Raw genomic sequence first — 21,449 nt, forward strand, 5'->3', positions numbered from 1 at the left:
TACTTTCACTTGGTTCCTGCTTCGAATCTTTCTGGACCTGTTTGCAGGGATCTCTGAAGTTCACCCTGACATTTCCACCCAAAAGATCAGAAGAAAGAACAGATTGGAGAAGAGAGAAGAGGGACAGATACAGGAAAAAGCTGCTGAAACTTTAACACACCCAGCAAAGGTGTGAAAAAGCACTTTTTAAAAAAGAACATTTGAAAGAGCCTTCTCAATATACCCAATATAATAATCCTAAGCCACAAAAAAGTTAGGTAATTAGTTTAGTCCTGGCACACACACAGGTTTTTTTCACTATTCAAACTTTTCCCACTGGCTATAATACTAAAACACACAGTACTCCTATTACAAATATTACTCATCTAGAGGCTTTCATAATTTTAATTAGGTCAGTTGAATAACATTAATGATGACTGACGTGTTCTTTAAGGAGTCTGCCGAGCTCCTACTTCACATAATGTACCACAGTACCTTGTCACAGTAACTGGGGCCTGGTGCTATTCATAGGAATCACAAAGCCCTCAGCAAATAAAGAGTTAAATTAATTACATAAAATCTAGGTCAGCCAACAGATGTATCCCACCAAAGGTCACCATGACAGTGTACAAGGAACCTGAGCCCAACAATGGGTAAAATCAATGATGCCAGGCAGTCCACATGAGGTGATGCTAATCTAGAACAAGCAGATCCTTATGCCATCATGTTGAGTTTAACTCTTCATACAGGTCACTATACTGTTAATTGATCAGTGCAAACAGATAGCTTATTCCATACCCTTATTTTGCTTTAATGATAGAAATATCTGTTCACTTTTCAAATAGTAGCTTACCCACAATGCCGAAGGCAGTCACGGCACGGGACAGGCCAGCGGAGCCCTTCTGGCTAATCTTCGTCCGGTTGCCCAGGTCCAGCCTCCCCAAAAGCTCGCGCACCTCCTGCTGACTATACACATGCTGAAGGGTGCGCACACACACACACACACACACACACACACACACACACACACACACACACACACACACACACACACACACACAGCAAATGTTGCCACATGTCGCATATACACACCCTACATAAATTATACATTCTGTTAACTATGCAAAGTATCTTTAATGTTTACATTATTACAGTTTACCCTTAAAATTTTAATCTTCTGATAACATGAATAATATTGAGGTGGCCCTCTTCGGAACAGGGTCCAATGTGTCTTGCAGACGCATTAAGATACGATCATTGAAACTGCGTAAACGTGGTCACAATTTCTTGCCCCAGATGGCATTATTATGTCTCCCTATAACAGGACTCTCTCTGATGTACTTAACCTAGTGGCCCTGCTAAAACTGGTTCCTTCAGGTCGATCTTCCCCATGGTTCACTCCTAAACTGCATGCTCTAAAAGCCACAGGTCAGCAACAGATGCAACTGGTCTCTGTTCATTCAAATCACTTCAACCATATCCTTAAGAACAGGCCTGCTGTAAGTCAAAGTCAATGTCATTTATACTTCATGATTTTTTCTCCACAGACATATTGAGTGAGGAATGAAATATAGTTTCCCCCAGAACACGATGCTACATGACATGATACGGCTCCAGGTAACAGTGCAAACATTATGAAAAATACAGCCGACAGTGCAACCAGACAGAAAATACAATAAACAGGAATCATAAACAACACAGCACAAGACAGTAAACTAGACAGTATTGCATAATGGGATGGGTGAGGTCTAGAGAGGTGGAATGCTATATTGCATGTATATGTACCATTACTATTTCTTTACATTTCCCTTCAGTCAACTCAACACCTGATCCTAATGATAAACTTCTTAACTCAGCTGTCGAACCTCTCTTGCCTTTAGATCCTGCTCTCAGCTCATATTATACAGCAAAATTGAACTCCCCCTATGCCATCTATCTTCTTAGGAAAGGGCCACTCAGTTATGTTACTTTTTGTCACTTTGTTAATAAAGCAATTGCTTTTGTCCATACTCAAGAGCTCTGCACCTCCTGCACTCTTCCTTATTCTTTAAATACTTGGTCTTGCTACTACCATTTTGGAACCCTGCAATCTATCAATCATGTTTTCATGCATTTCACAGTAGTGAGTCTCCTTATATGTGACCTTCCCCTTACATATTCTTAATGATCTACTCACCTTTACCAACAACCTTCTCCTCTTAGATTCAAGCACTGCATTTGATACCATAAATGATGAGTGTGTCATTTCACATCTGCTACAGGTGTTAGTGATATTTAACTGGTTCATCTCCTATACTCACCAATAAATTTCAGTTCGCTTTCCTTGGAAAAAATAAACCTGCCATTGAAATTGTTTCACAAGGTATCCTCGAAGGATCAGCCCTTGAGCAATCATCTTTTGATTATTTACATATTTTTCCCAGTAGTTTTGTAATTTGGGTGTGATCCCTGATTCATCTGTCACTTTTGGACCCTACATTAGGGCACATTATTGCTTTTCTCCATCTTCAAAGCACTGCATGTCTTTTCCCAATGCCAAATGATTACACATCTACTTTTTATCCACCATTCTACATTTCATTAGTAATTTCTTAACTCAATACTGTTATAAGCATATTTATTCCTTTTGTGTTGTTGGTTTGCCATCTGGTGTTGGCCAGAGGAGGATGGGCTCCCCTTCTTTGGTTCCTCTCAAGGTCTTTTCCTCTAGCAGTTAGTTTTTCTTTGCTACTGTCACATTTGGCTTGCTCACTAGGAGCATGAACACAGATTCCCCATAAAGTTGATTTCTCTAAAGCTGCTTTGTGAATAGCAACTGCTGTAGAAAAAAAAATGGTATAGTGATACCTACAATACCTGCATATCCTCCCGTCTCGACTAATTTAACTCTCTTTATTGGCAGTCCTGACAAATATTTACGTTCTCTGCAATATATAAATAAAAATTCAGCAGCTAGAATTCCTTTTGTAAGCATCTGCTCATGTCACCCCAGTCTTTGGTTACAATGGCTACCCATCTCACTGCATGTCCAGTTTAAAGTCCCTCTACAAACATATGCCCCCCTACTAATCCCCTACACAGCCCAGCTCTGCCCTAACTGAGCTTCTTCATCCCTCCTCCCCTTCTTGCACCATCATGTCTTCTGGTAATGGACTCTCAAGCTGACCCAAAGTTTAAACAGGTCATAGGTGGTCTATGTGTCATGGCCCCAAACCTATATAACTCCATAGCACAATCTCTTACACTGTTCTTCACTTTCTGCCTTCAAGTCCAAGCTCAACACCTTCCTTGTTCACTCTTCTCACTATAGTTGATGATCTCACTGAAACTGATGATGGTTTTAAGGTGATGATCTGGGGGGAGGGGGGCATTAAGACTTTTTTGCTAAGAGAAGGAGCTATATTAATCTACTCTAAATATCATTATTATAAATAACCTTAGCTGGCCACAAATCATTAAGGGCCAATTTAAAAATAAACAGTAATTGATGTTGGGGAGGGGGCAATTTAAATCAGTTTAGGCTTGGGGCCTGATCAGATGCTGCTCTGGTTTGGTTTTCACTTGTAGGGAGAACACATCTCATTTGGTTTTACTGTCAAACAGGTAAGTGTTCTCACAATGCTATTTAGTTCCCATGTTAAATAAAATACCAACTGACAGCATGACACACATCCAGTAAATTTATGCAAAATTTGTAATTGCCCTTCATTATATTTAATCATAGTCTGAGCTTCCTCCAGGGTACCAGCCAAGACCTCTGCCCCAAATTAAACCCTGTCTGTAACTGGACTGAATACTCAAATCCACTGGATAAAAAAAAATAGTAAAATAGGAATTATAAAATCTTTTGTTCTGAGCAGAAAACTAAGCTAGAAGTGTAAACTACTGCTGAAAATCCCATATCCTATCTCTCAGTGAGGTAACAGTACTGATGCTGCTAATCAAGTCACTGAGTGAAATGATTAGCTAAATGTGTTACTCTGCAAACTGCAGCTAACGTTCAGCATGAACACAGGACAAAAGAAACTTGTCCATGTTCACATTCTGATGTGAAGAGTCCTCTGGGCACAAGATGCCTATGTGAGTAAATCATGGAGGCACTGTCACTCTGTACATCTCTCTCACTTCCTAAGATTGTTTCCCATCATCAGCAGAAGTACCGTGTGTATGCTGAGTATATGCCATTTCTTTAGCTGGAATGAGCCAAGTTTGATTGCTGGAGCCTCTCAATAAGCAGTACAATTTTCAGTAGTTCAGTAGACACTGCATAATAATGCACAATCATTTGCAAATCTGAACAAAGAAACAATACGTGTCCATTGAAGAATACACTGGACACTGTCCCATTATTGTGTATCCCAAATTTAGTATGTACAGGGAAAATTAAAAATATGACAATTAATTGTAACTAGAAAGCCAATTTAGAATAAAACTATTTTTAAGGGCACTATCCAAGATGCTCCCACTGACACGTTCTCTTACACACACACACACACACACACACACACACACACACACACATGGACTAACTGTCTATAGAAAATGCTGTTTTGTGAAGCCCAGTGAACACTGAAAGTTGAGAAAATCAGGTCTGGGGGAGACTAATGTAATTCTCACCCTCACATCCCCACTCACCCACCAACCCACCCACCTTCACACAAACACAACACTCCAAACCCATTAGAGTGCAAGTGTGTGTGCGTGTCTAATCAGCTGTGCTACCAGGCTGTTAGCAAAACAGAGGTGAGTTATTGTGCAATATGCCATTACATAACAGACGTGAGTCAATTGGCACATAGAAACTCACCTTATCATCAATAATAACGAGGTCTCGCGGTTCAGTGCGGTCAATTTTCAGGACGCGGTGCTTGGTTTGGGCATTATTACACCCCACAAGAAAATATCTCTGAGGAGGGAGAAAGAAAAATTATTACATAGAAGAGGTATATTACAAAGGATTGAATGGCATCATGGATTTTTGTCCCTCATTACACTTAAGGCTTAAAGGAAAGCTGAGGGACTGTGTGGAGAGGAAACAGGACAGAGATGATGGTGATATTTGAAGAGACATTAATTTAGGTTTGGCAGCTTGTGTTTTTTGCAGCTCATCCATCTGACATGTCTCTGGCCAAACTTCACCTTGCCTCTCTGGGGTAAAGCCACAGCAAAGTACAATGTGGATGTCTTTACTGACTCCCTTTCCAGTGTACAGAATGTAAGATTGGCCAGAGTAAATGTATAAGATGTCTATTATTCTATTACCATTACATAAATGCTGTAATATGAGGTTCAAGGAAAAAAGACCAAAAGAGAATAACAGTATGGCTATCGTACAGCACTGACTGGCTGATATGTTCTGTACAGCCTGTCCTATTAAATCCCCAGTGACCGTAACGTCTCCCTGGATTAAACTCACACAATGGAATAACAGACTAATGTCCCAACATTGTACTCTACTGTCTATTTGCTGTAGAAATACAGTGACATTAGTAGCTTTTAGACAGCACTGTCAAAAATCTGAAAACTTACATGAGCCTCCTTCCTCAACATCCCTTCACACCCGCCCCCCCCCCCAACTCCCACCCCTGCAAGTACAGCAACACTCAAGTCACAAAAAGTATAAATCTTAAGAAAGGAACAAAAATATACACTCGTTTAAACACCTACAATTAAATGTAGCAGTATAATTAAATTTGTCCTACATAGACAGTGAAATTATCCAGAAAAAACCAAACACATGTAACGCTAGAGTGCAACGACTTAGCGTCAAGTTTTCCGATGCTTCTCAAAGCAGTTCCAGACTGCCATCTAGTGCCACGGATCTAAAATTAAATCTGGAATGGCAGGAATATAATTTAAACACCGACAAATTAAAATCATGAAAGCCTCGTTCATTTATAATGCGACTTAGAAAACAGTGTTGTTACACACCGCCCTTGTCTCGTACAGGACCAGTTTCTGCACGCCTCCGATAACAGCAGCTGTCAAAGGCATGACGACGACGCAGTGTCAGCCGATGCCAATGCTTAGTATCCCGGCGAGCGCAGTTTGCTGGCAAAACAAACAAACGAGTGACTGTTAACGCTACAGCTTTTCTAGCTTACGTTTAACACAGCACCGTCTACAACCCATTAACATTGAGCTGCCATACATTTACTCAGCTAGCTCTAGCTACGTCCCTAGAATAGACCTCCAGGTAGCTTATACATTCATTTATTTAGCTAGCTAGGTACCTAGCTAAACGGAATTTTGATAGCTAGGTTAGCTAGCTAGCTAGGTCACAGGTTTAGCCAATATCTTACGTTAAAGAGCAAGGAAGGGACTTAACTCACCCTTCATACATTTATAGTTAGTTAGATAAAGAAATCTGGGAGTTAACAAAGTCTAACGAGACCGTTAGGTTAGCTACGTTAACTAGCTAGCTAGCTAGCTAGCAGACTGGCTATTGAAATCTAGTTTAAAAACGACAGTATCCTGTAACCTCCACAAAGCGCTAGCCAGACTTATGTCCTTAGGGAAACAGACGACTATATTCAACATTATACCAAGCTTACAGTAAGTTCGTTATTCCATTTTGCTCCGAACCACCGGGAAATGTTAGTTAACTTAATGTTGGTAGCTAGTTAGAGGCTGAGCTCAGGCGCACTCCAACTTCCTATCAGGTGACAAGAACCACAGCTGATACGGACATACAACTGAGACATAAAGCGAAGGCCAAACTGATATTATTGACACGGACTGAATGATATCAGGTCACTGTTTGCCCTTCTTTCCTTGAATGGTAGTAAAAAAACAACCATCCAGAAAAAGGTAAATTAATAATCTTGTTAGAAATCTTGAATAAATAACTATGATTTTTACATATCAGCTGTAGCAAAACATAACCGTCTATAGAAATAAAAGGTTGTCGGGCAGTACGCATCTTAACGTACCTATAAAAATACATTTGTTATACATATCGAATGCCTCTAGATGTCGTTGTTGATAAAGTCATTAAGAACAGGGGGCTTAGTCTCCCTAAGATGGTATTGACCTTAAAATGCAGTATCAGTTTCAAGAATAAATGTTAGAGCGCTGTATTCAGCATTTTATGAGCATGGGTTCTCGTGCATGAAATTACAAAATACTGCTTAGACTTAATGATTCACATTCTTCTGGGGGCAATTCAATTTTAAATTTAGTTAACATCATCCTTTTTTTGCACTATACAGTAAAACACTGAGGATAAATTGGACTTCACAGGAGTTAATGTTATCACAAAGCCCTGTTGAACTTACACGCCTTTACCTGTGTGACCAACAGAGAGTGGGGTGTGTGAGAGAAAGTAGGAGCAAGCCATCTAAGGTGGGCAGGCAGAACCCAGGTTTTAACCAGTTCCTCACCGTAGTGTATCTTGGCTGTTATTTTGACAGCATTATCACAGGGGGGTGTAGGGGGAGAGATAAGCTGTCTAAGGAATCGGCACGGCGCCGGCATGTCCCTCCCCCGGTCAGACAGGCATCCCGGACTGGAGAGGGAGAGAGCCGGGTTTGTGTTGGCAAGACCCCAGGGCTCTGGGAAGAATCGCACTTTCTCCTGTTCATCCTTCCCCCTACCTTCCACCCTCAACTTATTTATGCCTTAACCATGATCTTCTGTCCCCATCCTTTGACAATGGTCTGAAACCACTTTTTCTTTTTTTTTGGCCTCTGAGTTTCTTTATGTCCTTTTAATTTAGACGCGAGGTGTATAGCTAAATGCTGCGCATGGGCTCACCATCTCCTGCACACATAAGCACACATGCATACATCCATGTGCACTGTTCTTCTAGGATGGATTACACTACAAGGCCTTATCTTCCCTGCAAAGATGCAACAAAGATGGAGAATCTAACATCATGGATTATAATTTGAAACAAAGAAAAAAGGGAGCTAGGGAGTGAGAGAGAGAGAGAGAGAGAGAGAGTATGTGTGTGTGTGTGTGTGTGTGTGTGTGTGTGTGTGTGTACAAGAATGACACAAGGAAGATGCATTGTGATCAGTATTAAAAACCCCAGCCTGGTACTCTTTCAACTTTTGACTCTGTGTGCTGTAATGCCTTCAAGATGTTCTCCCTTGCACTTCGTACCATAGCGGTTCCTGTTTCCAGCCCAAGTCCGAACCGCTCGGCCTCATTCTAGCCCATTGGTGCAGCACATGTCACCGCTCCGGTTGCCAAATATTCTGTGAGGGTTGTTACTGCAAGACCTCCATCAGGAAACCAGACGCATCGTGCAGCCAACTTAGGGGGAGGACTTCAGAGTGGCTGGTGCAGGATCAAAGCCCTTAAAGATGAGACACACTAAGGAGGTGACGTCCTCATAGCTAAAGTGTCCTGGGCTGCGGTGGAATAGAGAAAGATGTGAAAGGTCTGTGGCAAAACTAAGGTGAATGATGGAAAGAGGAGCGGGGAGACAGACAAAGGAGTGAGGGTTCATAGTGCACATGTTCAAAACTCTGGAAAGTGCATAGTGCCTTGTACATACGGTGAACCATCTTTAAGTGCATCTATATATCAGGGTTCACTCAAAGTGATAAGCAGAGCTAAACCTTCAAGTAGCATCAAAATAATTTTGCACCCAACATCACAGAGACAAAGCTTAGACTACTGACATTGATTAAGGTCAAGTACATTGCGACATTAGGAGAAGCGCCAAATCAAAATAATCTGAGGTAACATATGCATAGAATGAAAAGTGCAAAATGGAAGAAGATAGAAGACAGCGTAAGATGAACTTGTTTGCTGCATGATGGCCATGTGTAGACGTTAAAGATAAGAAGATGTAGATACTGTACAATTGAAAGAAAAACAGAGGGTCGTGTCACAGATGAACAGATGGAGGGAAGAGACATGCAGAGACCTGAAATGCCGTGCTAGTGCTGTTCTCCTCTGTTGGTCTGAGAGCATGCGATCTGATCCGTGTTTAGATGCAGATAAACATGGTCACCCCATAGGTTACAAAGAGGGGTCAACAGCTCAGACTCACAAGGACAAAGAACATGGAAAGGCAGAGAGATGGACATGGAAATGGACAGATGGACAGACAAATGAAACAAGTTGGACAGATGTATTTCTTCAATTTTCTTTGTTGTCAATAACAGGATTGTTTTTTGTTTTGTTTCGTTTTGTTTTTTGACCCAGTGAACATTTCATCTTTAAGACGTAATAATAATAATAATAATAATAATAATAATAATTGTTTTTCCTTTTAACATTTTTTTTCTTATTATTGTATACTCAAAGTTCTCCACACTGTAAACACATTATGCTCATAATAATCATATAATGAGATGAAAGAAATCTTTATATTAAGATAGAAATACAGAGAGAGTGGAAGAGCTTGTGTGTCCTTCATCGTCTATTCATCAGTGTTTTGTATAATCCCACATCAGACTCTGATTGTGTGGCATTGTGTGTGTGCGTTTGTGTGTGTGTGTCTGTGTCTGTGTGTGTGTGAGTGTCTGTGTGTCTGTGTGTCTGTGTGTCTGTGTGTGTGTGTGTGTGCTTTAAGCTGTTTACTTTGCTTATCTCAGTGTTGTAACAACACTCTGATCCCAGAAGGTGCAGCTGAACCAAGCTGTAACAGAAAGCAGTAACTCTATTCTCAATCTCAGTTCATACCACAAAGAGAGATGTGTGCAGCCACTCACATACAGAGCGTAACCGCACTCCTCACGCAAGAGGACCACACAGCTGACCTTACATATTTTTTCCACAAAGAAAAAAACTATATGGTTAACAGACAGTCAAACAGATGGACTGATTCAGCTCTCCATCATTCTCCATAGATTTGGTTGAATCTTTCAAAGTGAAACTTTCCTATTGAACAAGCTCCCATTTGTTTTTGCATTTCATTTCATACAGTAATATAGCTAGGAATCCCAAGCTAACATTGTCCTCACGAAGAAAGGATCTGTTGCTAGTAATACCAAGGTCATGGGGTCAATTCCCATGTAGTTCACTTACAGTCATACTCACAGATATATAAGGATTATAGCATTTGCCAAAATTGTAAAAGTAGTAGGTGCAGTGTTTTGAAATGACTGAAAAATAGTTGAGTAAACTATACAATGACATAGAAAAGCTATTGCACTCAAAGACTAGTTTAATTGCCACAAGATTTAATCTTAGTACATGCACATCATCTTCACATTTTAATTTGGGTTTAACAGTTTACAGTCTAAGGAGTGATGATATCAGTAGTTCTCTAGAGTGAGTATGTGGTCTCAGGTACTACAAAGCCAAAGATTTTGGGTCCACTCAAATGGTTCATAGAAAAGAATTGCATATACCCATCTTAGTTTATTTAATTAATTTATTTGTGCTGTCCTTGTTACAAATTCCATATCTAACTTAAATAAGGAAAATTCAAAGATCAAGGCAATTATTTTCCACAAGATATAAGATATAATTTTTTTTAATAGTTTTTTTAAAAAACAACATAGTGTTGCATTACAGGAAAAGACAATCAAGAAACAATAAATGTTAAGTTGTATCTGCAGGTCTCTTGAACTGTTCAAGAGACCTGCAGATACAACTTAGCATTTATTGGAAACAATCAGATAAAATTAACACTGGTGTATGTAAGTTCATATCTATATGAAGTTTATAGCATCACAGCTAATGGTAGCTCAAGTTGGTGTCTTCATTTAATGTGGCTTTAGTTCTAAATTGTCCTTGTTGGCTATGATTAAAAATAAACTCTGGTTACAACTAACTTTCCTTTATAAATCCTGGCCATTAAGTCAATGCATTTGATGTTCAGTGTCAGCTTTCAATTTGAACAATTAGTTTTATGTTGTAATAATAGTACATCAATTCTCTGTGTGTACTGTATGAAAGATATGTTTGTGGGAGGCAATTTCATCAATTTCAAAGACCTACAAGGGTGTCATGTATGTCTGGGTGTGTGCATGTGGGGGGTTGAGTGTGAGTTTGTGAGAGAGAGTTGCTAGGCTATGGTATAAAATGTATTTGAATATTTGAAGCATCTTCTGTGTCTGCTCTGAACTCTCAACTTTTCCTCCTTTCCATAAAGTCTCTATTAGCAAGACTGCAAGCAGGGAATCTACTTCATCAGACTCTGTCCACATTCCTACGCAGTCTGCTTTTTTGATGGCTCCGAGAAGACATCCCTGAACTTCGTAGCTTGGCTGCCTCTTCCCTCAGCCTACGTGCGTGGTCGTGCTTGTAGTCATAATGTTTACTCAAAATGATAAGCGGCGATGTTTTGCCAATGAGCCACTGGGCCACTCCAGACTCGCAGCAGATATCGGCAAAAACACTTCATAGTTCACTGAAACTCCCAATACTGCAGCAGTAGATGGAAAGAGGAGTGTGCTATACATCGGCTGCAACGTGCAGGTGTGTGTGTGTGTGTGTGTGTGTGTGTGTGTGTGTGTGTGTGTGTGTGTGTGTGTGTGTGTGCATGTGCATTTGTGTGTATACATGAACAGGAGCTATCTGATTGTATCTCTTGCTCATGTGGACACAGTGGGTTCACAGTCGGGTCTTGACAGGGCAGGTAAACATTGGGCAGCACACCTTCCTCCTCCTCTTCCTCATTAGCTCAGCGATCTACGGCATGCTATGCAGCTCCCCCCTTCAACTTCTCATCATTCATTTCATTCTTTCAATTCCCCTCCGTCTGCACACAAGTTCTCTCTTGAAGCTGTGGATTGAGAGAACCACACACAATGGTTACTGCATTCACTTAAGTGGGATGATTATGATTAATCCCAACACATACAACACACATACACACTCAAAAACACACACACGCACACACTCTTGTGTATCTGTGCAGTGTTTCCAAGCTGTCAGTTTATGCTTCTCTGGCATTGAGCCAGGGTGGAATTAAACCCACACAAGACAACACCAACTATTCCAAACTAATTATAAAGACTAATGGAGTCTTATCAGGCTGTCGCTGGAGGTTTGGAGAGGGAGAACAGTATTTTTCTACCTTTCTTGCTTCAGAGATGGAGGAGGGTTAAAAGGCTAACAGATAGGATATGAGTTTAGCTTGGTGAGGGAATTGGTGGGTTAAGAAGACCTCAAAGCTGTGTCATTTATGAATACTTACTCAACAAAAAGATCTCAGTTCCTCCTTCGAAGTGCATGGAAAGCTATTGCATAAATATAACACAACACACAGTAGACTGTCATATAAAATACATAACTCGAAGCCTCCACTTCATTCATACTGTGGTTGATTATTAACACATAGTGTCATGAATTATATGGCTTTGGTGAGTTTCTGGTGCTCTGGGTCACACTGCTTTGAAGGAATGCTGACGCATCACAGATGGGGGCTACTTATCGGACACAAATGTTCCATCCGCACATAAGATGCTACAGTGAGGCTTTGGGATTGACGTGCTAGAGTATTTCACTGCTCTGCCACACAGTAAAATCTGAAGAACACGCAAGAAGACCACAGCAAAGTTGCTGTATTCGATTAGAATGTGTTCCAAAAATCTTAAGATCAGTGTGATAGTCGAGGATCTCATGCAATTAAAGGAAAGTTCAGTAAAATTTGTTTTAGTGTTTGGGAATGACGTTGTTGTAGTGCTGCTATATATTTGATTCCCTCAGTGTAATAAACTGAGCAAACTGACCAAAAAAGGCTACTCCCGAAATGTCTCCAGAGTGTAATAGACATTTGTAAAAAAGTATATGATAAAATTTCATTTTAGAAATAGTGATAATCTGGTTAATTGCAGGAAAAGATGAAAAATCAAAACTCCAAAGGTCTTGCTCCTTCCCTGGTCCTTCCTCAGTCCCTCTTCTCATGCCTTCTCTTTTTTCTGTCTTTTCATTTCTTCAGCAATTATTTACACTCAAGGCCACAGCAGCTGTGAGAGAAAATTAGGGAGTGTGTGCCTGACAAAGAGAGAGAGAGAGAGAGAGAGAGAGAGAGAGAGAGAGAGAGAGAGAGAGAGAGAGAGAGAGAATGAGAGTGTAAGAGTGTGTGTCAGAAACAGAGTGACAACAAGCAACAATGAGACAGAAAGAGAGAGACAGAGTGTGTGTGTCTGTGTGTGTGAGAGAGAGTGTGTGTGTGTGTGTGTGTGAGAGAGAGAGAGAGTGTGTGTGTGTGTGTGTGTGTGTGTGAGAGAGAGAGAGAGAGTGTGTGTGTGTGTGTGTGAGAGAGAGAGAGAGAGAGAGTGTGTGTGTGTGTGTGAGAGAGAGAGAGTGTGTGTGTGTGTGTGTGTGTGTGTGTGTGTGTGTGTGTGAGAGAGAGAGATGTGCAAGATTGGGAGACATAACTCCCCTCTCACTGCCTGCATCTCAAGGACGTGTTTCTTTTCCTCCCCCCTGCTCCTGCCTTGGGCAGATTATGCAGGAAGAAAGACAGTGAGAGAGAAAGGACAGGAGAGGGGTGGAGAAGGATGGAGAGGGGTGGAGAAGGATGGAGAGTTCTGTGATACTGCACTGATCCAATCTCTCCCCCCCTTCCCACAGCTCAGGAACGAAACACACACCCGACCCCTGAGTGTGTGATCATTAGCATCACAGAGTAATGCAGATTCTGATGAAGTCATCGACGGATGTGGTTGGAGGGAGAAGAGAATGAAAACATGACCATGAAAGAGCAGCAAACAAAGTCTCAGCGCCACTGTGCAGTACATGGGTTACTGTGGTGAGGAGAGTGAACAGCAAGCTGGAGCTGGCAGGGGTGGGTATGGGACTCTTGCACCTACATAAATGTGGCTATGCCTTGCCATCTGACACCTGTTAACACACAGGCACACTCACACAGATTCTTACATGCACTCACACAGCCACATAAAGATAGTCAGGAAGGCTAAGTATGCCCTTATTCCTGTGTCCAACTGCTCACACACAGCAGTAATTTATTGCTTTCTTGGAGAAACAACCTTGATTTCCCCAAACTGTAGATTTACAGCCTATGGGCTTTCAGTTCATAAATATTCCCACTTTACTGCTACTTTAAATGATGATGTGGTATAATGATTTCATTATTATATTATGTGGTGGAACTATCCATCATGAAGTGGAGTACCCCAAGTTTGGAGGTTAAGATAAGAGTTGCTCTTTAGAGAATGTCTGCTTTACATAGCTCATCACAGCTGTAACAAACACTGCTAGTGACTTATTCGTTCATAATCCCGTAGTAGTGACCTCATTGGTGCGATGACACGTGTACTTCAGCCTTGTTCGTTATGCCCTCACCACCCACTTTATTAGAAACATTTATTAATTAGATAGAGACCATAGTCTATGTGTTGCTATGTACTGCTGTGTTAGCCGAGATCTTGCTGTTCACTGATAGAAAGCTTCTCCCCTACAGGACAGCACTTCACTGGACAGTTTGAGGTGGCAATAGTCTCAGCATAGAAGTGACACTGACGTTTGTATTAAAAAAAGACTTCAGAAACACTGTTGTGCATGACACAGCTCATACCAGCATGATACCCACAATTCCAGCCACACAATACCCACAGTAATTGTACATGGGTAAAATAGACCTAAAAGAACCTAAAAAAGTATACAACTGCTACAAGAATTATGAGTACCTACAAGTTTTATAAGTACCTCTAATAAAGTCCCAGGTGAGTGTAGGTTGCATGTCATCAGGGGATCTTTTTAAGGCAACTCTGACACAATTTTTCTTAGGCAATAGACATTGTAGTGTGGCAGCGCATTACGCGCTGTGGCTCTACCCCAGGCTTCTGTCCTGATGGCTGTTCTGTTTGGGTACTCCTTGGGTCGGACTGGACAACGGTCACGCGGACTCACAAGCGGGCACCCCAGCCAGCATTCCGTGTCCGGGTTGCAGCGGCTGTTCCCACAGTCCAGCAGTGTGGTAGCACTATCAGGGGTCCGTCTCCAGCATTCCGTCCGGGAGAGGTGACGTCAGGCTGGGGTGATAAGGGGGTCCGGCAGAGCCCTGGGGTGGTGGAGGGGGGTGGAGAGGGTTAGACTAACAGAGACAGCCCTCGATAAGACGTGAGACTGATAAAGGGATGGGCTGTGAGGCCCTATTGTTCTCAGAGATTCTCCAACAGCTCTTCTTCTTTGTGTGCAATGGGGGTTCCAACACCAATAGGATGAGTTTATTATATTTAGGCATGACATGCAGGTGCGTTGCCCATTGGTGCGCTGACATTCAGAACGGGTAAAAAATCCACATCAGTTTGTGCAAATGCTTGCATGTGAGTGTGTGTGTGTGTGTGTGTGTGTGTGTGTGTGTGTGTGTGTGTGTGTGTGTGTGAGGGCTGTGTCCATGCTGTCAAATGACCTTATCCTAATTAACAAACAAGAATATTCTCACACTTATTAAGTTGAATGCTGTATGATGAGTGGATTGAGACTGAGTGGATTATTTACTGTAATTGTGTGTGTGTGTGTGTGTGTGTGTGTGTGTGTGTGTGTGTGTGTGTGTGTGTGTGTGTGTGTGCACATGGAAGTGCAAGCTCTCAGTCTTTTTGCTTTTTAAGGTATGATAAAAACATATCTGACAGAGGTGCAGAGTTTTATTCCAGGAGTCCTGCTTATAACACTCATGCCAGACACATGTTTTAGACACATTACACTCTGCCAAAAGTGTAAGCAATCTGCTAAATTTTCATCTTAAGGGTATAGTCAGTACATCTTAAAGTCATAAATGGCCTTTCACAGTGCCTAAGATATTATGAAGCTGGCAGCACAGAGCGAGAGGTCAGTGGAGTTCTGGAGCATCTATATTCTCCACAATGATGTCGTATTCGAGCACTCAAATGAACACTGAATGAACAGCAGTAAGAACTCAGAAGCTGGAGGGCTCTGAAGCAGGTAACCAGCCCACAGGTACCTGCCATCAGTGCTGCGCATTGCCAAATTGTCAGCATGGAGAAACATGTGGCGAGCGGTGCATGGCGTAGCGAGCTGTACGTGGCGAGCCGTAGCGTGGCGAGCGGTGCATGGCGTAGCGAGCTGTACGTGGCGAGCCGTAGCGTGGCGAGCGGTGCATGGCGTAGCGAGCTGTACGTGGCGAGCCGTAGCGTGGCGAGCGGTACATGGCGTGACGAGCAGTATGTGGTTACCCGTGGTGAGCATATGTACTGCACGATATGGCTCACCAAGTTGATGGTTTGGCAATGCACAACACTGACGGCAGGTACCTGTGATGAAATCAGAAACAGGTGAGGGCAATCTTCAGTAAGTGGGTGATTGTATCCGTAGCAGGTGGTGTGTGTGTGTGTGTGTATGTCTGTGTGTATGTCTGTGTGTATGTCTGTGTGTATGTCTGTGTGTGTGTGTGTGTGTGTGTGTGTGTGTGTGTGTGTGTGTGTGTGTGTGTGTGTGTGTGTGTGGATGTGGATGTGTCCCTCCTGCTAGGTGCTTGGCTCACCGACAGATATATTTTTCATCTTTCACATAACAGCAGTGACCTCAACTTTGCCCTCTTTGTAAATATCTGGGCTTTTCAGTGTGCGCTAACACTTTATTAGGTACACTTTACTGCTACTTTACTGCTATAAGTGTGTTTACTGCTATAAATAAGCTGCTGATTGGTACATCCATTTATGCCCATTGAAACATCTAACACCATTGCTCTGCTCAGTCAAGTGGGCCAAACATCTGCTGTTAATCACATGACTGATGTTAGCTAGTTGTGTTTGTAAGTGAATTTATAAAGGTTCTTTATAGAAAGAATTATGAATAGAGCTAAAGCAGACACTTTACTAGATATATATGTTCTTCACTACACATAAACATTTGTAGATTTGTTCTTTTATGGTATGTGAAATTAAAGTGGAGAACTATATTCATTAATTAGGGACAGTGTTTTAGTTTTTCCTGCTGTTACAGCGAGTTAACCTTTCACATATGACCCTCAGATGCTTCATATGTGCATTTAAAGCGAACAGGTTTGAAATCAAACTGAACCCTCACATGCACCAATGCATGAGGGTGTGTGTCTTTGAAAGCATGGCAAGGTGTCTTAGTGACACAGTTCTCCAAACTCTGCTGCTCCAGAAAGCAGCTTCCTGGTCTAGTAGGCAGAAGCGACCTATCAGCTGAAGGAGCAGCAGTCAGAATTTGGCACAACTATGATGTTGAAATGTAGCGAAATGTCAGAGCTTTATGTCTGCAGGCCCTACATAGTGAGACAAGAGCTTCCACTTCAGAGCACATGGTGAACGACAATGGCTGGAAGCCCCAATCAGGCCACTTACATTGGGAAAAGAAGTACATATTTTTGACTAGCTATTATCACTGTCCTACCCATGTAGGTTCTGACAGTAAAAGTGCAGACATTGTCATAATAAAGCTCAGACTGCATTCCACAATAGACCTGCAAAAACAGCTAAAATTGGCTGCTGATACTGTAAAGAAATTCCTAACCAAGGTACATTAAGGACAGTGCTAATTTCCTGTTGATCCATTACTCTAATTAAAGCAATTAATATAATTTGCATGCTAATTTGCACCACCGTAATGCATATAATAGCCACTCGATATCCTTGTCCAGGTGTCTAATGAAGTGTCCAGTACGAAGTGTGACACAAGACTCTGCAGGAAGGTACCACCAGCTCTTCCTCCACACTGTGTGTCTGACTGATGCACAGAGCATGGGCAGCCCCGCTGCAGTGGGGCACTGGTCGATGGCAAAACTGCTGTTATCAGCAGCTCAGCGGGCTGTTGGCTCAGTGTTTGCTTGGCCGCCGGACTTTGTACTGCTCTTATCTCAGGGTGAGGTCCTGGGATCCCACTCCCCCCACCTCCTTTTTATCCCTCTCTCTCTCTCTCTCTCTCTCTCTCTCTCTCTCTCTCTCTCTCTCGCTCTCTCATACGGCCAGTGGAGCTATAAATAAAAAAACATGGATAAAATGGGTGAACGCATAGCACAGAAGAGCCTGACTCTGCTTGTAACCTCCTCTACCCCTGCCTTGCCCAGTCATGGGGATGAGGGCAATCTATTGGCTCATAGATTGGCTCAATGTGTCAGTGAAAGGATGTAATAGTGCAACAGTCCAATTCATTGGCTCAGGCCTGACATATTAGTGTTGCTGCAAAGTCACTATTGCCTTACCTCAGATTTCCTGGTGATTACCAGAGGGAATCATAGATAAGGTGTCTGCGCATTTGTGCATGCATGTGTGCCTGCCTGCCTGCATGTCTGCATGTGTGCTTTTTTTGTGTTTTGAGATTTGTGTCCTCACTAAGCCTAAAAAACAAAGTGGACAAGCAAGAAGCTTATCTGTAATGGCAACACTCCATGACTTAATCACAACCCAAACACAGAGCCTCACTACCTATCACTACACTCAAACCACTGTCAAGAACACACCCCAACACTTATCATGCAAACATGATCAAGTCCTACGCAAAACATTCATTATAATGCCTCCTTCCAAAACTATTACTCTATCAAAGCCAGATAACCTCCTCCAATAATGTTTCATCTGAAGGTTTGATGAACAGATCACAGACCTCTCAGACAGGCTCATTTTCTCTGATGACAGATAGACGTAATTAAACTCAGCACGCGCTGGTCAACACGAGCCTGATTGTTGCTCTGCATATAGACATTCACGCATGGCATCCACTCAGCCCGATCCAGGTGTAATTGATGTTGGAAGATAGCACCGTGTCCTAGATAAGCTCAGAGAAAGCACATGTGAGTGATGTCCAATCAGTCCTGTCCCTGCATTACACAGGACACATTCAACTGGCCCCGTTCTTGGTGCACGCACGCATCAAACCACACCCACATCAAACCACACCTGCAGGTCAACACAGCGAAGCTCGACGCATGAACCAGCAAAGGTCAACAGGGCTGCCAGGAGCAAGAGGGGTGAGAAGTTTGTGCTCTCAGGAGGAAAAAAAAAAGCCAAAAAAAAAAAAAAAGGTTTTCAACTGCAGGTTACGTGAAAGGGAATGGAAGAGTGGAAGAGAAACAGGAGGTAGGTGAAGAAGAAAGAGGAAAGCGATTCTGCAAAAACATTGACAGGGCTTTCCGCATTCTGCTCCACCGATGTCTCTGTCTGAAGAGTCCTTCCTGGAGCCGCTGCTCCCAACAGGAAGAGCGACCCCCTACAGTCTGGGTGTCTGCTCAGCCATCCACAGGGGCATGCATCCTAAGATACTAATGAAGCCAGACTCCAGAACACAAACATCACACATGCAAACATATTTATATGTATTAACCTATATAACAAATATATAGGCTAATACAGACTATAGCATTCCTTCATCTTCCTCTTTTCCTGAAACAGACTGCTTCATCGCTGAGTTCTGTCACTCCTCCTACTCGCTTCCTCTATCTGTCCCTTCCAGTGCTTCAGCCAGCACCTCATTCATACAACGCTGTCAGGATTCTGGCCCGTAGGCATTACACAGGCGCTGCTGAGGGGCTTTTCACAGGCTGCTTTTCAGACAGGGCTCACACACACACACACACACAGAAAGAGAGAGTGAGAGAGAGAGAGAGAGAGAGAGAGAGAGAGAGAGAGAGAGAGAGAGAGAGAGAGAGAGAGAGAGAGAGAGAGACAAATATACAAAATGTGAGTTTTTTCTTGAGAACCCACAACATAATAGGAACATTTAACTCCAAATTAATTGTACTGTGTATTAACATGTTTTAATTCTTCTTCAGGGTTTTTTGATTGGCAGACTAAGAAGGCAAATCTATTATATTGCTTCACACTTGCTCTCTGGCACTAGGGACCTTCCATTCCTCTGGCTGTCATCACTACATTTCATTGAGAATTAATGGCAATCAAAAGTTACACATTCACAATTTAGATTTTCCAAAGGGACAATATCCTCCATTCTGGGGGAAGGGGAACAATGCAGCCCAGTGTATGGTGTGTCCTGGATGTGTAAAGAATACTTTGTTCTCCAGTATCATATTAGTATTAGAAGGCTTTTTCAAGTGTAATACATGCGACAGCTGCATAAAATGTTTGATGTATTAATGAAAAGTGATGGGTGCCCCCCCCCAAAAAAAAAAACAAAAAAAAAAAAACGATTTTTAGGGCAGTGTTTCTCTTTTGGCCTAAATGAAGTCATGTTTTGGATCAGTAATGAGACACTGTAGCACATTTTCTCATCTCTGAAGTCTCTATCTTTTCAGATGGATGTAGATTGTTTCAGCGCGCCTGCCAAGCTGTTGGTCGTGGATCTACTTTATCATGACCCTGACTGGGATCGCAGACCAGGCAGCAGCTATGGAAACATGCACAGTGGTCGCTACAGCGACGACCTGACCTCACTGCGGTCACTATAGCAGACCCCGTAGCGTCGTGTGCTTTACAGATGGAGTCAGAGTCCGGGAGGAAAAGGATCCGATATGCACAGCTGGGATTATTCTTCCCTCCTCTCTGGAGTGCTGATATACCGGAGACGCGGCGACGGCGGTGACGTAGGCAGAGGCGAGACGAATGCACAGACAGACAAATATCCGTAAAGGCGGTTTTGGATGAAAAATAATTTAGGAAACGCGCGAACGTCACAGTATAATTTACGTCATTCAGAATTGCCTCACATTGCATGTTCACAGTGTAGATGTCTGTCTATAAAGTGGGATAATAATTTACAAACCCTGAGGCGTTAATTTAATTTTATTTTATTGTATTTACCTAATCTAAGAAACCTAAAAAGTAGCCTTAAGAAGCACGGAAATACACAGATGCACACGCCAACAACAAAATGGTGATCCGCATAATTCAAAGTGACACTGAAAAGGGAAATGAACGGACAATGAAATGCTCTAACAACGTTGGTGACGGCTATAAATCTGTCCACAACAACAACACGGAGACTTCCGACACCTAAAGCTCTGGATAATACTGGCGTCGCGCGGTGGCCTTCGGCAGTGAGCAGGACATTGATCATTTTTGACAGACACTAAGACACGCATTTTCGGCCAAGTTGGTAAATTCAGGGTTCCTTATTATTATTGCTGTTGTTGTTGTTAATTATTATTAATAATAATAATAATAATAATAATAATAATAATAATAATAATAATAATATTTATATTTGTTGTTGTTGTTGTTCCTGTTCTTGTTGCTGCTGATGTTGTTTAGCCTAACAATGGCCTAAGCAAAGGTAATATATTATTGTAATTCAACTGTGTTTCACAACTTTCGGGGTTTTTTTTTGGTGGGGTGGCGGTTGTTTGCTATGTAAGACAGAATTTTCGATTGGAGACGTATGCTACCGTCGCATGCAATATTCTAAAATATATCTTATTTTCAGTCGCATATATTCTCATTCTTATTGTTATACAGTCGTTAGTAAGTTGTCTTTTAGTAAGTAAAGGCATGGTAGTTACTAGTCCGACTGAAGTCTTATCCTGAATAACATTATCTTGTATTTTATAAAATATTGGCCAATAAAGTAGAGTCTATTTCTAATGTGTTTAATTTTTCTCTTCAAAACAAATTTGCAAGTAGTTTTAATACTTAATACAACAATAAAGAAATTATTTT

General features: G+C 41.9%; 1 protein-coding gene across 1 annotated transcript in view; it reads right to left on the minus strand.

Annotated features, from left to right (window-relative positions):
- Positions 1–6,665, minus strand: part of fig4a (FIG4 phosphoinositide 5-phosphatase a) — a 60,847-nt gene extending 54,182 nt beyond the window's left edge. The window contains exons 1-4 of the mRNA XM_027000907.2: positions 6,534–6,665; positions 5,911–6,030; positions 4,787–4,885; positions 833–956 (exon numbers count right to left, since the gene is read on the minus strand). Of these exons, the coding sequence (XP_026856708.1) occupies positions 833–956; positions 4,787–4,885; positions 5,911–5,973 (286 nt within the window). The 5' untranslated portion in view covers positions 5,974–6,030; positions 6,534–6,665. The remainder of the gene's footprint in view (positions 1–832; positions 957–4,786; positions 4,886–5,910; positions 6,031–6,533) is intronic.
- Positions 6,666–21,449: the final 14,784 nt, after the last annotated feature.

Source organism: Electrophorus electricus, chromosome 8 (genome assembly GCF_013358815.1).
Source record: "Electrophorus electricus isolate fEleEle1 chromosome 8, fEleEle1.pri, whole genome shotgun sequence".
NCBI lineage: Eukaryota > Metazoa > Chordata > Actinopteri > Gymnotiformes > Gymnotidae > Electrophorus > Electrophorus electricus.